This window comes from Zeus faber, assembly GCF_960531495.2.
Source record: "Zeus faber genome assembly, chromosome: 20".
Classification (NCBI taxonomy): Eukaryota; Metazoa; Chordata; class Actinopteri; order Zeiformes; family Zeidae; genus Zeus; species Zeus faber.
In genome coordinates this window covers 14,724,127-14,742,349 of record NC_137207.1, presented here as the reverse complement: position 1 = coordinate 14,742,349, position 18,223 = coordinate 14,724,127, and the positions used below count along the sequence as shown (strand labels likewise).

Here is an 18,223-nt window from a genome sequence, read left to right as displayed (position 1 = left end):
CTCTTTGGTCTTAATTCCAGTCTCCTCCCCTTTCAAAGACTTTTAAGTGAATGGAGGACATTGACAATAGAATGAGGGAGGAAGAGAGAGATGCGATTATATAACTCACATCAGGTATGATGGGAGGGGTCATGGTTCCCTTTCTAAGTCCCTCCCAGTTGAAGCCCTCAAACCACCTGAGAGAGAGAGGGTGAGTGAGAGAGCGAGAGAGAGAGAGAGAGAGAGAGAGAGAGTGAGTGAGAGAGATAAGTAGTTAATAAACCGTTGAAATTTAATACTAATGTGATTTTTTTTTTAATGTAATGTAATGCCATGTCATGCATTTGAAAGCTTAAGTAACACATCAGTTCAAAACTGAATTCAATTGAGGGAGAGAAGAGAGAGCGAGAGAGCGAGGCCCGGATAGAGAGAAAAACAGTGTTCAGGATGCATTTTAAAGAATGCAATTATTTCTTACTTGTGCTTCTGGATGTCTTTGACACCGTTTTTCAGGTTTCCAAGCCGTTCAGAGGGACTGTCCCTGTCGGCAGAAAAATCACAGCTTAAATCAGTAGATTTATATACTGTTTCCCTGTCTGATTGAAGAGTTATTCAAATACTATTTCAATACTATTGAAATACTATTCTACTGCCTCTCTTTTTTTAACAAACAAATTAAACAACTCAGAGGACCTCCTCTACCTGCATAGTTTCTTGATGAGGTTGGCGGCGTTCTTGGTGATCTTCTTGGGGAACTCGATCATGTCGATGCCTCTCAGGATGATGTTGTAAGTCTTCATGGGATCAGGGCCTGAGAAAGGAGGGCTGAGAGAGAGAGAAAGAGAGATATGCATTTATTTCTATTCCTATTCCTATTGTGACTTTCTATAAAGTACAGCTTTATATTCTATTCCATTCTATTTATTCCATATATTTTATATTCTCCGTGCTTTGTACGCTCTCCTAGTCTCTCTATCGTATACGCCAATCACTTATATCCTGTTTCCCACTGCGTCCTGGCCTTACCTTCCAGTCAGCAGCTCATACATCAGGATACCCAGGGACCAGTAGTCCGCCGAGATGTCGTGTCCCTTGTTGAGAATGATCTCTGGCGCCACGTACTCTGGCGTTCCACAGAACGTCCACGTCTTCTTACCGAAGCCGATCTTCTTGGCAAAACCAAAGTCCACCTGGAGGACAGTGAGAGAAGAGACCACAAAATGGAGTTTCGGACAGAACCTCGGACCGGGAAGGATTGTCAAGTGCATGGCAACGCAAGTGCAGGCAAGAACAGATGTTGATAAAGGCCAAAGAGTCCCTGCCGTGTTCCTACCGATACACTGAAGGAGGTTATATTAAGAGAGGGCTGTTGCTCAAAATCATGTTTTGCCAATAATTCCATGGTTGTTCATGATCCACTTTTAGCTATATTATCCAACGATTTCGATTCGATTTCTTGGAGCTCAGAGTAACGCCCACTCAGCTTTTTTCATCAGGTTGCTGAGTCGTGTTGTTGCGTAAATGGAAGAGAGCGAGTTTTAAAGAGTTAACTTCAGTGTAATTGACAAGGGGGCGTGACCTACTAGCAAATGGAACCCAGAACCACGCCCACTTTCTGAACTTTTGTTTCGAGTTAAGAGTCTCTTTAAGTTGTGCGTGTGAGTGTTTCTGTGCATCTGTATGTAAGTGTGTGGTGTGTGCTTGTGCGAGTGATGGGCGGGCGACGCCTTGTGAAGCTTTTGTGCTTTCTTTCTTCTTCTTCTTCATCACTTCCATTGCGCCGTGGGCTTTCGTGAGACCCTCTGACTCACGCGCGCATCGGACTCCTTGGTCCGTGTTTCGTGGAGCTTTGGGGGCATTGGAAACGTGGAGCACAGCGACATCTGGTGGCTTGCAGCAGTCACAGCAGCCACCAAGGGTGGAGACCGCAGACTGAGCTCTGGCACGACGGACTCGCTGGTTTCATCGTTTCAATCTCATATGAGCATGTGCATAATAAAAAGCTTTAAGCACCCTTCGTGTTTTCCGTTTTATCTGATGGTATTTGTGTTCAATTATTAAAGTGCCGCCTATATATGTTATATATGTATATATAATCCATGTTGATATGCTTCAATAAAAGGTTGAAATTCCTTGTCTTATGAGTTCATGTTGACTTATTTGTTTCAATTAAATCAAACAGTATGAAGGCAGTACAAGCCATAATATATTGAAGCATATAATGAATGCTTCTACATAGTACTATAGGCCTCATAGGCACTTAAGCCTTTATGATTTCCATTTATTTTATTTCCAAATTAATATCCCTTTTCTCAATCTCTTTCTCGACTTGCACTATTTTGCTGCTGTAGCACATGAATTTCTGAATTGTATTTAATGTGATGGGGAGCGTGATTGTGTAAGGACAAAGTAAAACATTTCATCGTTGGTGCAACGTTAGAGAAATGGGGCAAAGACTATGGGGCATTGTATGATATAGGGGATTTGGGGAATATGCTTGTGTAACAGGGCAAAAGACGTGCATAAATTAAGTTATTTACAGTTTATTTTTGTTTACAAAAAGGGTTTGGAAAGGGTGTGGATAGACTGTCGTCCAATCAATGGATCCTCTGTTCCGTTCTACTATGAATTATCTATCCTACATCTGTTTATTTTATTGTATATTTATGTATCTGTCTAACAGATTTTTATGTATTCTATATGTTAACTTGATATAAGTCCAATATATATCTGTCTCTATATCTTCTGTTGAGTGTCATTAATCTTTATTATCCCGGTAGTTCTTCCGCCAACGTCTCATCTGGGTATCAAATCTTCGCGGTGTGGTGGTTTCATGTCCTCGTGGTGATGGGAATTTGACACAAGCTCCGAGGCACCGTGCCGAACCAGTGCCCGTCACCACAGTGAATCAAGACACGGGTTCATCGTTATCAAACGTCCCATCCCTCGTATTTTCCGGCTTACCAGCTTGGCATATCCCCTGCTGTCCAGGATGAGGTTCTCGGGCTTGAGGTCCCGGTAGATGATCCCTTTAGAGTGCAGGTAAGCAAAGGCCTCCACCACGCAGGCCGTGTAAAACCTGGTGGTGGAATCCTCGAAGGAACCTCTGAAACACAGAGACATCAGAGGTACAAGTTACAAGTACGGCCACCTCACATCACAGGAATATCACCACTTGAGTTCCCGGAGAAGGCTGCGGAGCCACAAGCAGAAGGTGACGGAGGTAATTAGATATTTCCAAGTTATTGGACAAGGACCTGATAGAAATCTGACAAATGTAGGGTGAGAAGTCACGTAACTTTTGAAGTATTTTACTGCTACACTTCCAACTCTAAAATCATTGTATCATTGTATCATTGTAATATTTGGAGAGAGAACTGGCCGCAACAGATAGATAGATATTAAAGACTCGAAGACGTGTGTGTGTGTGTGTGTGTGTGTGTGTGTGTGTGTGTGTGTGTGTGTGTGTGTGTGTGTGAGAGTGTGTGCGTGTGTGAACAGCTACCTGTCTCGCAGTATGGTCCACAGCTCTCCTCCCAGACAAGCCTCCATCAGCATGTAGAGGTATTTACTGTCTTTAAACGTCCGGTACAACCTGGGCGGACAACCACGCGTTAGACCGACGGCATGATGACCTTCGCATAATAGCGTAACAATTGTTTGTTTTGCCATCAGGACGTTTTACCTGACGATGAAGTCTGAGTGAGCCTCCGTCATGATGTGCTTTTCCGATCGGATGTGCTCCTGTTGTCTCGTGTCGACGATGTGACGCTTCTTCAGGATCTTCATGGCGAATGTCTTGGCCTCCTCGCTTTTCAGCTGCACCTGAAAGAAGGTACACAGACATTTTTTTAATCTATAAGGCCAAGTTAATTTCAGCCAGTCCAGCTCTTTGACTGTTAAAGGAAGGAAATAACTTCAATTCACACTACCTTAGATAAATAGATGAATCAATTAAGTTATTCGATTTATTAAAATCAATTAACTAAATAAACTAAGTTCAAGTTCCTTGACTTTCTATGTGTAAAAACCTAATCTCGGAATGTCACATAAAACTGTAAATATATGTAAAAATTTAGAAATGTTCCAAAACAAATCTGTTTAAAGCAGCACCAGAAAACAATTGTTTATAAGTTTGTATTAAAAAAAGTTTAATCGTTGTTTTTAAGTCCATTTTCTTTAAAGGTTGTTTGCCTGAACTTATATTTCATTGTGTTTGTATTTTTTAAGACTTAGAAGGTAAGACGATGGAGTGGTGTTATGGTGGTGTAACGGTGGTGTTAGGGGTGAACCTTCCGGTAAAATGCTGCTGAACCCAGTCAAATATCACTCTGCTTGTAAACACATGCTAAGTATGGGGCTCCCTCGTCTCACATTCAGGCCATGTTTAGCTCGTGGTGCTACCCCAGCACCGGCTACTGTAGAGCATGAGTTCATCCTCTATTTCTGCCAAGAGTGTAAAGGGAGACCTGGGACAGAGAGAGGGGGGTGGTGCAGTGAAAGACTGAGGGAACAAGATTCTTACATTGCACCATGTGAGCTCTTCTGCCGGCATGTCAGAGGTCTCGGCTTTCTTTCAGGGGTCGATGTGTGTGTGTGTGTGTGTGTGTGTGTGTGTGTGTGTGTGTGTGTGTGTGTGTGTGTGTGTGTGTGAGTGTGTGTGTGTGTGGGTGTGTGTGTGTGCGTGCTCGTACTTCTCTGTTTGTGAATGTTACATTGCGTGTCTAACAGTTTGTATTCATGAATAAACAAAGGCATAAAGACAGACTGAGCAGACTGTGAGAGAGGGACAGACAGACAGACAGACAGACAGACAGACAGACAGGTGTTGCGGTTCCAGACTTTTCTTTTTCTCCTCCTCCGGGAAGTTGCGGTACAAAAATAACCCCAGAGGCATGATGGGAAACCCTGGCTGGGGATTCCTTCCTCTTTTGGACAAACCCTTCATAGGGCTTCCCTCATTCCCATCTCTACGGCACCCCTCCCTTTGCCCATTATTTACTCTCTCTCTCTCTCTCACTCTCTCTCGATCTTCCTCCCCCTCTCTCACCGAAAGACGACAAATGCTTGAACAAAACCCAATTGATTCAAAAAGTAGAATTAAGAAAACAACATGATACAAGGTTTATTCCTAAAAGAGACATAAGATCTATGGATCGTCGTTCTATGTATTTAACCCATCCCATGGTTGGTTCATGTGGCTGTGGTTTCCAGTTACCCTGTATTGGCGTGCTGGTGGAAAGTTACCTAAAATTAACGCACCAATCCCTTCACCACATAACGTTAACCCAATCCCCTCGCCTCGGCTTGAATGCTGACAGGGTCAGACTAGATAAGACGCGAGGTCACTCCACATCATCTACCGTAACAAAGGGGTCTCAAACTGAAATGACCCGGAGGCCACCAGTTAGGATGTTTTCTCCTGGGTGGAACATCAAAAAAGGAATTGTCTCTATATATATATTTTTTGTTTATTATATATTATATTGTTTATTTATTATATATTTAATTGTGTATTAAATGTCTGTTAAAAGTAGACACTAATCCCAGATTCTGTTTTATTCGGGTGGATATTCTGAAACATGAAATGTAACGGTGCACATTAATCAAGCATTGTGATTTTAAATCGAATTTGTGGGCCAAATTTAACAATATATGCTAAACTTGTGGGCATGTGCCAGGTGGAAATGCTAAGTGAGGCTCGGGAGATAGATAGAGAGAGAGAGAAGAGAGAGAGAGAGAGAGAGAGAAACTGACTATATAAACCTTTTCTTGGCTACAATGGCTGTTTCTATAAATCTTCTAAGAATAGGATCCAAAAACATTGCTGAACATTGCTGAACATTGCTTACATGAACTTCACAACGACTTCAGCCATGTTGACGGCCATGACATTATAACCTTATCTTATTATAACCTCCACTGAGGTTGAAAGGAAATTCACTGACAAAAAGTGTTTGCCTGTTGAAAAAAGCCTTGATGGAGGTGGAAAGAGGTGGAGATGGAAAATACCTATGTTTATCGCCGCTGTAGTTGCTGTAGATTACTGATCTAAAAGATCCCCACATCCCACTATAGCCCCTTTCCCATATCTGTAACATTGCTGGATAAAAAAATATCTGGGAAAGGCAGTAGGTTGTCTTTCCCACATTGGCCTCCTTTATGGAAAAGTTCCTTATGGAATCTGTTCCCACATTAGATGACTGTTCCGGGTACATTGCGTAATGCTCGCGCAAGAGGTGTCTAATATCACGCGATGCTAGCCAACAGAATCGGTTTTAAGACCAGTGCTTCGCTCCCCGTCTCCCCTCCTCTCCCGGACAGTCTCGGTACCTTCCGCTGAAGAGTCCCCATCCCCGGACGCAATAACCCTAACCAAATTTTATCAAATCAGTGTGACCATTTTCAACCTGTCCTACGCTGCTTTCACACATGCACTATAAACCCGACATTTTCTGGACTTTACCCGGATGAGCTGTATGTGTGAACGCAAATGTCTGAATCAGTTGGACTGGATATAACCCGGACTTTACCCAGCTAGCACCATAGTACAAAGTCTGGGGCATGTCCGACTTAGTGGTATGTGTGAACAGAGCAGGTGATTGTCCGGATCATTCAATGCGAGCGAGTGGGTGTGTCGCGTGTTGATGACGTCTCTATCATGCACCAATTATTTACCTTCGTGCCGATCTTCGTGAACTGAGCGTAGCCGCTGGGTAGGCTTGGGCAGTTTTACGATTAAATCGTCTATTGGCGATCCACTCCATTGTCCGCAATTAATTGATGACAAACATTTTTTTTAATCTGCCAGGAAAAATCTGAGCATTGAAACGCTTTAAGTGCAGTTTATCGTGTTCTAAAACTGGAGGGAGAGATGGGGAGAGGGAGTGGAGGCTCTCGCCCTCTCCGCTCAGCGCTGTTGAGAAACTACTCCGGATCTCACTTTCCCTTTCTACGATCCAGTACAGAAATTTTAATAGGGGCAGGTGCTCAAAAGAAAAAGGAAAAAAAAGAAAAGGCACGTGGACCCCCCGTTCCGGTTCTAGGCATTTTGCTGCTCTGGGCAACCAGAGCAACACAGCCTGATCACTGGGAGGAGACGCCCTGTCAGGGCGCCCGTGATCTACACTCCGCTGTGCGCACATCGCAGCTGGGAAGAGTTAAAGAGAGAGAGGCCATTACATATGAAACGTGCGCTGGACTTAAGCTCACAATGTCATGATTGCACAGTATGGGCCTTGGCTCACTGGATCACTCTCACCACTCCATTCTAGGTTATTCTCTGCATGCGAGGGCTGTTTCCATCCTGTCTGTGCCAGGTTGGGTTATTACTGGAATACAAGACAGACAGACAGACATATTTGTTATCTTACCAGTTCAACGCGCCCAAAGCCTCCGACTCCAAGAGTGTCGATGATGTTGAAGTCCACCAGCTTCAGGCTGGCGAAGAAGGCATTTTCGGCTTCATACCTGAAATGGAAACACACACACACACAAACACACACACACACACACACACACACACACACACACACACACACACACACACACACACACACACACACACACACACACACACACACACACACACGCACACACACATTATTTTGAGATAGCGTCACATATTTTAGCTGCTGTAAAAACATTTCCCTGAAAGGGATCAATAAAGTGCAATCATCTTGTAAATGATGTTATATTGGACAGTGAATAGGATAGAAAATGAGGAGGATAAAACAATGACGCAAACTGAGCAGGGAGGTGATGCTACGTTTCACGAGACGGAGTGGAGTCATACCTGCAACATTTGACCACATGGAAAAAAGGAAACTTCTTGGAGGTTTGGATGGAGTAGGAGGTGATGGGGAAAGAGGACGGGGGAGAGGTGGGCATAACAGGGTTGTTCAGCCTCTCTCTCTGCCTCCTCACCGGGATGGGGAGCAGTTCTCTCATCTTTTGTCCTGCCTGGTAAGTCCACCGAGCAGAGGCACAAAACCAAGATGCGATGATGCGTACAATACCCGGTTTGGTTTCTTCCGACAATCCTTTGGAATTTCCACTTTTAAACCCTTCACTGACCTGGCAAATGGGCCAACAAGAAGCGCTAATTCAGCAAATGGGAAAGGAATCTTTTTACAGGAATCATTCCCGACTGGACTTGTTGAAGACATACAATATAGCGCTTTGGGTGAGGAACTTAACAGTGCTCCGCTCTGTTGAGTGTGGGGGAACAATCCCTCAATGCTATGGGTTTGTTTTTTTGCATCCTGTTGGGTTGAAAGTCAAAGGCAAAAAAACAAAACAAAAAAAAAAAAGTCCTTTCTCTTCACGAGAATGTTCTGCACAATGTCTGTAAGAGCGCCGTCTCAAAGGAAGAAGTAGTTCGCCACTTCCTGTTCACATGGTGGGGGTAGGAGACTGACGGGCAGGGTGGTCTGAACCGATGGTACCAGCCGTCTCTTGAGATGGCCGGATCCTCCGGCAGTGTGTGCATGAAGTTGGGTCCGAACAAGGTTGGTCCTGCGCTAAATAGGGTACTGTCAGAATCCAGGGCTGGCTTCTTCTGAGCAAGGCATCCTCACAGGGAAAAAAAAAAAAAAAAAAAAAACAACAACCAGGTGGAGAAAAAAAAGAATTCAAAACAGAACAATGTCCCCCCTTTGGTGATCTCTGGAAACAGTATTTAAACACATCTGATGCATAAACGAGCGGGTATTAAGACAGCGAACTCCTCTTGAAGAAAGGGACACGTTCTCTGCCAAAACAACATCCAAGTGTGCTCTCCCAGAGGAGGTGCAGGGTACACCACCTCTTGGACAGGGAGTCCTCTGGGCCGACTGGAGGGCAGACTTCCTGGATGACCGCTTGAACAGCGGATTGCAGGCAGTATTTTTAGAATTTGGAAACATCGCTTAGAGGTTCACCCCGTTCAGGGGAAGGCTTCCATGCGCCTCTCGAGTGACACGCGCCCATGCGGGAAGGTTCAATTAATTTAATATCTGTGAAACATTAACAACCTTCTCTCAATGTCAGAAACCGGAGAAGCCAAAAGACATAAACCTGTCGGAGCATCAACGTGCGGAATATGGAATCTCCAAGGTGCTGAGGCCATTAAACCCTTCAAGGTCACTAAACACCAAGAGTCTATAACGCACGCCTATATTTATTAATTTATATACGTATATTATACAGCAGTTAGCAGTTAGTTTGGATAGAGTAATTTGATTGAACAAAATAAATCAACTTCTCATATGCAACCTTTTACTATACGCATCTCTCTGGTACAGGTTACTACTATACGTATACTTGGAGTACCGTTACCGCCGTGTTGTTCAGCGACACCTTAATTTGCTAAATGAAGCCAGAGGCAACTATTTTTGTTGGTCGGGCTGAATAATGAATAATGATTGTATCAATAAATCAAGCCATTTTCATAGGGTAACATTTTCTGGTCAGTGAAAACGTTACTTCCCAGCCTTACGAGTTAAATGTGCAATGACTTCACGGGTTTCCTAGCCTATGTTTAGTCGACATTTGACACTACTATCGAACCAGTTGGTATTTTCCGGTAGCCCCTGACGAATATCTGGTTGTTTTCCTCTTGTGCAAAGATATTCGAGCTTCTGGGTGATCCCTGGGGGGATATGACTGGAGATTTTCCACCAATCTACAGGTATATTTATAGACATGGGTGTGAATAAGTCTGGTGTGGGTGACGGTTGGCTCAAATGATTTGAAGGACATGCCAATGACATCACTTACTGGTTAAAGCAGTCACATGATGGCTTGTATGTGATTTAGTCAAATCACAAGGAAATGAGTTTCTCCTTTAGTAATAGAGAAGTTGCTATCTACAGAATGAAATGAGGTTTCCTTCTGTTCCTTTTATTCAGATTATATAATACAGTTCCTCGTATGTGTCAGTTACAGGGCGACAGTAAAAAAAGAAAAAAAAAGAAAAAAGGCCAACATACTATCATTTCCAAACACACAGATTGTTTTCCAGCATCTCTGAAAATGTTTTGATTTCCTGCTGCCGTCAAAAATCAAACCCTGTAGTGGTGAAAACTCGCTTAAATGCCATCGCCTCCCCGTAAACACCGGAAGAAGCACGTGAAATTTGCAAATCCAAAGTGCCCCTCGGTCTTAAGCGTCAGTTTAGAAGAGCACAAAAGTAAAGAGTAAATATCTTCCCAGGGAGAGAAGATATACCGTATATGTCGGATAATAACCTACCATTCACAGCTTGACTACATGAATCTAATGTAAACTGTACGTATCAAATCCAAAATTTTAATTGTATAAATGACCAATCTGTGTAACATTTTCAAAACTCCTTTGTCAACAAGGCTCAAACAACAAACAAACTTCATTCATACATTACGTGATGATACTCAAGTCATAACAGGAGGAGTTTTGAGTTTGCAATGCAAATTGCGGAGGAAATACACTGTTATGCAACAGACCTAAATAGACTGACTGTCAAGGTCAAGGCATATACTGTAGTAAACATACCATTCCAACACACACACACACACACACACACACACACACACACACACACGCTCACACCTCAACACCCCTCCGGAACCCGAACCTTTGTCTCCCTTTCTTTTTTCTCCCTTCCTCCTCACCTCGATCTCGCTCCCCCTGTCCCCTGTCTCTCCATCCACACCTCCCTCTACATCAACCCCTCAGAAGTACGAGCCCCGGTCCAAACATGTGTATTCTCTAACTGCTGTTAAAATGCTTTCGTTATTAAGTTATCAGGAATGGGCTAAGAAATGGGAACATGATTGTGATTGATACAAGACTGTACAAGGGATACAAACATTGTGGAAGATGTTTATATGTGAAATCCATCGTGAGAACCTGGTATGGACTTTCATCCACTTATCCAAATCCATTGTCACGCAGAGCAATTAAAATGACCCATAGATACGATCCCCCCCCCCCCCCCCCCCGGAAAATTGGTCGATGTGACAATTTTTCGGTAATTTCCATCACTTCAGATGAATAACCAGTCATCACCATCAGCATTTTTACATCAATGAGATCAATTCAGAAAGTATGGAAATATGTGTGTGTGTGTGTGTGTGTGTGTGTGTGTGTGTGTGTGTGTGTGTGTGTGTGAGAGAGAGCATGCTTCTGCCATGTTGACAACCCCTGCAATGATCCATGGAATGCTGTGCTAACTGCGCCTCCTTGGAAAGGGGTGTTCCTTTAGACTGTAGCCAATCAAAACACAGCAATCCCGCCCCACCTCAGGATTTAAGTGGATTGCATGTGTAGTTGTTTTGGGCGCGTGTGTGCGTACCTAGGTCGGCCTGCATGTCCTCGAATGGATGCTTCTGTTGGCGTATGTGCATATACATTTATTGGCATGCATTTAGAGTCCCGTGTTTTAAACAAGCAGATAGACGGGCGCCACGCCAGAGATCTCAGCCGATGCGGCCCGCGCCAGCTCTGCACACAGAGACGCTGTTATTTCCGAGAAGCGTCTCTCTGATCTAGAATTAGATCCATCCATATTTGAGTAAACAACCGCTAAGGTTAGAGCGGACGCATACTAGACAATAATCATAAATAGCCATTTTATCCTAGGATGTAAAATACGTATGTTATGTAAGCACGTGCACATTGTGATATATTTATGATCGTTATTATCATCACAGCTACGAAGTGCCACCAACAAAAACAGCTACTTGGGAAAATCACTCACAGATTTGTATATAGGAAATGGCAAGTAAACAGGATGGCAAGGAAAGAATGAATTAAAAGAAAGAAATTATGTAGAGCAAAACTAAAATTGATGACTGAATAAATTCCATTATATACATATATTTTTATAATTTATTATTAAATCATGTATTATGTACTCATTTTTTGTTATATATCTTAAAACCACAAAAACCTGACTATTATGACATGATTCATACATACATTATGATAATTATGATGATAAAAAGCTTACACTAAGTGAGTTGTATGTATGACTTGTATTTTTTGTATGGCATATGGCATAAATTTTGTGTTCTTCTTCATGTTCTTTTTTGTGTTAAATGAAGGTCACTGCAATGTGCTTTGTCACATATTTTGTCAATGCAAGGATATAAAAAATGGATTGCCATGACGGGGGAAGGGTAAACAAACATCAAGATATACACAAGCTGGAATGAATATCATGTACTATGGATGTATTATGACAAGAAAGAGTATTGATACCTGCAACTTTACAACAGAAAACTTTAATGTTTCTATGGCAACGCTCTTGATCTTTTATGTGGCACTATGTGAGTTTCATAGTCCAGAAGACACCTGTGTGTGTGTATGTGTGTGTGTGTGTGTGTGTGTGTGTGTGTGTGTGTGTGTGTGTGTGTGTGTGTGTGTGTGAGAGAGACAGCTTTGCAGGGTCAATACCATAAGAGAAAACTACAACGCTGGTCAGCTGCTGCCTCTGTTACATGACAGGAGTAAGTCGCTTATTGACAGAAGATGTGTATGCGTGTGTGAGTGGGGAAGTAAACACAGCAGTCTGCATGCACTGTAAGTAATTACCTAACGATTTAACCAATAGAAATGAGTGTCTTGTATGCTGTGCTGTCTTCAATTTTTGAAAAAAAAAAAAAAAAAAACTGAGTAAAAAAAACAACTTCAAATATTATCAGTTCATATGACCTAAGCTTGTGATTTGTCAAGTTGCATTGAAACAACATACATTTATTTTACAGTGAGGGAGGTTGGGTCAAGACAGATCTACACATTTTTACCAAATGTTGAGCATGGTCTTTTAATCACAAACTGAAATGCGTGATCACTCACAGACAGACAGACAGACAGACAGACAGACACACACACAGCCACCCAAGTGATGACTTTGCTCCACCGCCTCACCCGGCCCAGACAGCTGTGACAGCGAGCTGCTGATTTGACCGACAGACACCAAAACGGTGGTGACAGTGGTGTGCGCATACTGTGACAGCAGCAATATCCAATGCTTCCATTTTTGATGGCCTAAAGTAACAAATACAACTTTTCTTTATACCAGGGAAAACATGCATTGACATGGCCATTTCAAGACCCACCTCATCTCACACTGCGGGTCAGCAGCGGGCCGGGCCGCGTAATTTTGAAACCATGGCATTAAAACTGTCCTCACAAAATCTTAACGAAGACTAATTCTAATTGTTTGTAAAACGACCTTTAATATGATTTAAATCATCGTAATAACATCTCGTAGACAGTTGGTTGTCACTCCGGCCTCTGCTACTGCACCACTCCTTGCTAAACACTGAAATCTTCAGCACTCATCACACTCATCACAAGTCTGGGGATATGCGACAGCACGTGCACTTGGAGAGCTGTGAGGGGAAATGCTCCCGGTGTAAATGTAGCTTAACTCGAACCCGACATGACTTCCACGAACCCCTTCATCTAAATCTCACATCTGTTCCTAAAAAATAACACTGCAATTAGCTGGAATGGATAGAGCTGGTTAAGCCTTCAGCCATCTCCCCTGCATCTCTTAGCCAATCCCCAGTAGCAGCTGTCATAATGTGGATTAAGGCCAAGCTGCGATGCCTTTGGGCTCGATGGATGGTTGGACAGTGGAGCGTTTGTTATGTGCCCGTAACATATGTTTCGGAGCCAATTAGTTAAGTGTGGCCTTGGGCTCGATGGATGGTCGGACAGTGGAGCATTTGTTATGTGCCTGCAGCGTATGTTCTGGAGCCAGTTAGCTCAAGTGTGGCCCTGGTAAAACCGTAGCAAACATCTGTAAAAACCATCGACGATTTGTGAGAGAGTGCAAAGTTAGGCGGGTCAAAGCTTAACCTTGCTATAAACAGCTCCAAGATAAGGAATTAGAAAAAAAAGCATTTATCCAAATGCACAACATTGAAAAGCAAGTCAAAACATTGCAGAGCTGATATGGTCTCCAGCCAATTGCCATTTTGACACCCAGCCGACAAATTAAAGTTTTCAGCTGCTTATATTTAATGTCTATTGTTGGTCCACTGCCTAAGGCATGTGGAGGGGAACAGGGGCTCAAGGCATTCTGGGACATTCTCCTTCAGGGTCACTACACCTTTTTGACAGGCCCACAGGCGGTTTAACCTCGCACCTGCTGACGATGAATACTCAGGATAGAAAAAGGCACTTTCAGGGGGCCTGCACACACCTGCAAACACAAAGTTAACGTGCAATATGGATTCCTTGCACAAACCTTAAACACACATGCCAAAGACAGACAAAGTGAATGCTAAAGCCAAGGCCTCACACCCTGACTTGTCTGCTTGACCCGCCTTACACCCCTAAAATGCAAGCATACATCGACGTGCTACACGTGCACCTGCATTCATAACTGTTCTTCATGACAGCACGTTACTGAGTGAACGGCCCAGTTATTCTTCCACAGGCTCCCATACTGTAATTCAACATAGGGTATTATATCGTGTATGACCAGAGACTTTCTGCCCGATGTGCATTCAGTGCAGCCTGGTGCTCATGGAAGGGGACCACCTCCTTTGTAGCCCCTCGTAACGGTTTCTTCAAAGTGGTTCCTTGGGGAGTATTTCCTTGCCAACGCTAAGGGATTTCTATGCCATTGGTTTCTACGTAAGATGTGGGCTTGTGAAGCCCTGAGCCACGGCACGGGGGTCAAGGGTTATACAAATGAACCTCATTTGACTTGACTTCTCTAGCCGTTGTAAAAAAAGAATAAAAGATCTTTGGATCATCCACACTTTTTGTGTCACTTCACCAAAGTCCAATCTTCCCGGCATCCCAAAGCAGCCTGTGGCATGTTGATCTGGCAAATTGATCTTCTCGTGCTGTTTCACTTGCTATTTGCTTCCTGGTTTGACCTGATTATAAACCAGTGACCTCACACACACACACACACACACACACACACACACACACACACACACACACACACACACACACACACACACACACACACACACACACACACACACACACACACACACACACACACACACACACACACACTCCTTCATACATGCTAGATTAGCCATCACCCTACGATTGACACCAGAACAAAGGTTTGACCTTTATTCATACTATTGACATACATTAACCGACACGCTCTCCAGATGTGATGGGATAGAATGTTGATTTGAACTGTTGGCCCCTGGGTAGACCACTGCTAAGCCAGGAGCGGGTCTCTCCATGAGGATCTTGTTGCTGGGGGGCCCGCCCGAGTAAAGTCTACAGAATGCGTGGGAGACGCTGTTGTGTCCTTTTAACGCAAGATACCCAGCCGGCCATGTTGTCCAAATGTGGCAATGAGGAAGCTTCTATCCATCATCAATAGCAGGAGGTTCCTTCCCTATTGACAGTGTGGTACGCTCCACCCTCAAGCTGTCCAACGCCAGCATCCCGTGAGAGCTAAAGGCCAGAGGTATTATTAGACAAGCTTACATAAGCGTTTCTGAAGATCCCGTTACTTCCTGTAAACGTCTACATTGCGAGCGCGGAGCAATGACAACCATAAAGGCAACTGGTAAGATGTTAAGATGTAGTTTGCGGATTTAAAGCATCCGAAATCTTAAGTACGCGTAAGAAAATCTCATCCGGGGCTTTGTAGCCTTGACATTTGAGCAGCAATGCATTTCAGGATTTTCACTTTCCAAATAATTTTTTATTATTGACTTTTGTCATTTCCAGCGTGAGGTTCCTTCTTTTTCCGTTGACTTCCACCCAGTCAGAGGTCATCTGAAGCGCGACATGACACGACAGCCGCAAGTGTGTGGTGCCTCCATCGCACGCTGCCGCAGGCAAAGTCGCTGCACTCCTTAAGGGCCGCCCACGTCCACCTTCTGCCACATTAGACAAGCACTTTTTTCAATCATATCGCCACAATAACTGGTATTCCTTGCTGCCTGGGTCCAGACCTTTGAATCTGCCCACTCCACCGAGTTGAATGATTATTATTGTCTGGTGCAATGACATGAAACTGGGAGGTGGGGTGGGTGGGCTAACGATTATCCAATCAGTGGAGGACAATTGGGCAGGACTAACCCCGTCGGAGGAGTGAAAACAACAATGGCCGCCGACAAGAAAGACGCTGCTACTGAGGCTGTTCTAAATCAATTACAAGTATAAATGACTAGCGCGGCGACGCATAGGCGTCGCCTTGAAATGACCTCGGACAAGTGGAGACGTCGATCTCCGGTGATCGGTTCAGGAAAAAAAAATCCAATCCCCCTCCCCCACGTAAGTGGGTTGGAGCGGAGTGGAGACAGAGTGCAACGAGTGGACAATTCAGTCCCACATGTGGCTAGTGAGCTCCATCAGTGACAGAAAACCTGCTGAGTACACGCAAGCATGTACACGCACGCACGCACACGCACGCAATTTCAAACTTCATTTCATTATTCCATTAATTGTGCACATGAAATGATGCCAGCTAACTTTGAGTTGCTTTCCATGAGTAAATCCTTAGCACACGGAAAGACGTTAAGGTAGTCTCCCAGTCCCTCTATATCTGAGAATTTATTTCCGATGGACAACTTTCTTTCTTATTTTATCTGAGAGACACTTTTAGAGAAAGTAACGCCACGCTAAACTGTGTGTCATGTTTGCTTTCAATATGCACATGGGGTGAAATGATGTTGTTGTAAGCCTACATGCTTGTTGTGATACGATGGAGGCAGACGTGCAAATAGAAGGCTCTTTTCGTTCCGGACACTGTGTTTGGGCACGGGTACCCTGGGTCACTCGCCTGCACGGCGCACAACACGGGAAAGCTTGTTTAAGATGGTTAACGACCCCCAGCGCATGCCACTTGTCTACTTCACCAGCTGAGGGCAGCGTGGTATCGTTTTCAGAGAGTGGATCTTGTTAGAAGAACTTTAACATGAGCTCAATGTTGGTTGACTATGTGCACTGAACCTGTATGGACCGCTGGCACTGTAAACTTCCGATTACATCATGCACGGTTAGACGATGAAGGTGGGGGTTTGCTAAATATGCGTGCGCGCGCGTGTGTGTGTGTGTGTGTTTGTGTGCGTGCGTGCGTGTGTGCGTGTGTGTGTGAATTAAATAAATAATGGGTTGGTATGAAAAATGTACTGTTGTCACTGCTTCTGCAACAGGAATAGGGTTTAAGGTATTATTATTATTTGAAGTTTGTTTTGGCCTGTTTGTAATATTATATTCATCTATTGTTTTATAACATTATACTATAATAATGTTACAGCAAAACCATCATCTCATTAAACGTTGTCACACAACCAAATATTATTTTAATGACATAGTGACACAGGGAATATTTATGATCACATCTTGTAGGTCATATTTATTGGCCATTGGTCAAATACCTCTAATCTCCACTGTATTTAAAGACACACCTGATCCCCACTTGGTAGGAAACTTGTTTCCAAGACAGGGATTTCCTTCCCCGTTCCCGATCAACCCATAAGGACGGGTTGTACAGTTTGGGGAATTCGGACACGGCTAATATCGGTTTCTCCCCCATATTGCACAGATACTGATCAGCGGGGATCACGTCACAACCCGGCGCAAAAAAGTTCAACCAAGTTGAACTTTGGGCGCAAGGGGTGAATATGTGTTCTATGTTCAAGTTCAAGTTCAAGAGATTATTTGTCACATACATATACATGGCCATACTGTTCATATATGCAGTGAAATGTCATGACACCCGGTGATTACGCGCAAATGCTCTATAAGTTTTAAAAATACTAAAATGTGCATAATCGACATGTGAAGGGCCCTTTAGGAATTACTTAAGATGGCCATCATCAGTGACCAGTGACCGTTCATAAAGTAGGTGCATATACGTAGATGCACATGGAAGCACTTTGATACATAAAGCCATTACTGTACTTAGGAACACACATCTCCTCAACGCTACAGTGCAGATGGCCCTTAAACCCTGGGGAATAGTACAATGCAGGCACACACACACACACACACACACACACACACACACACACACACACACACACACACACACACACACACACACACACACACACACACACACACACACACACACACACACACAAAAAGGCGATTGCATACACACAGTCGAATAGCCCTGAGGGATATACCAATATATGTTAACCGCATACTTCACCATATGGTTTAAGTCAATCCTCCTACACACAGATGGTTCTCTTGGCTTCCAGGGACCAACTGAAAAGCTATACGTTTTCCAAAATGGGTCAGTGGTCCACTATATATGCATATATGTATGCTC

General features: G+C 43.6%; 1 protein-coding gene across 3 annotated transcripts in view; it reads right to left on the bottom strand.

Moving 5' to 3' along the window:
- The window catches only part of prkg1 (protein kinase cGMP-dependent 1), a gene marked incomplete at its 5' end in the record, with an annotated part of 210,663 nt that overhangs the window by 4,494 nt on the left and 187,946 nt on the right, over positions 1 to 18,223 (bottom strand). For 2 of the 3 annotated variants that reach the window (XM_080020933.1, XM_080020932.1), the window contains 8 exons: positions 110 to 176; positions 458 to 520; positions 682 to 804; positions 1,006 to 1,169; positions 2,944 to 3,085; positions 3,485 to 3,574; positions 3,665 to 3,804; positions 7,353 to 7,449. In XM_080020933.1, the coding sequence (XP_079877059.1) occupies positions 110 to 176; positions 458 to 520; positions 682 to 804; positions 1,006 to 1,169; positions 2,944 to 3,085; positions 3,485 to 3,574; positions 3,665 to 3,804; positions 7,353 to 7,449 (886 nt within the window). Of the gene's footprint in view, positions 1 to 109; positions 177 to 457; positions 521 to 681; positions 805 to 1,005; positions 1,170 to 2,943; positions 3,086 to 3,484; positions 3,575 to 3,664; positions 3,805 to 7,352; positions 7,450 to 7,774; positions 8,729 to 18,223 lie in introns of those variants that run through there. The other variant, XM_080020934.1, reaches the window with a different exon arrangement.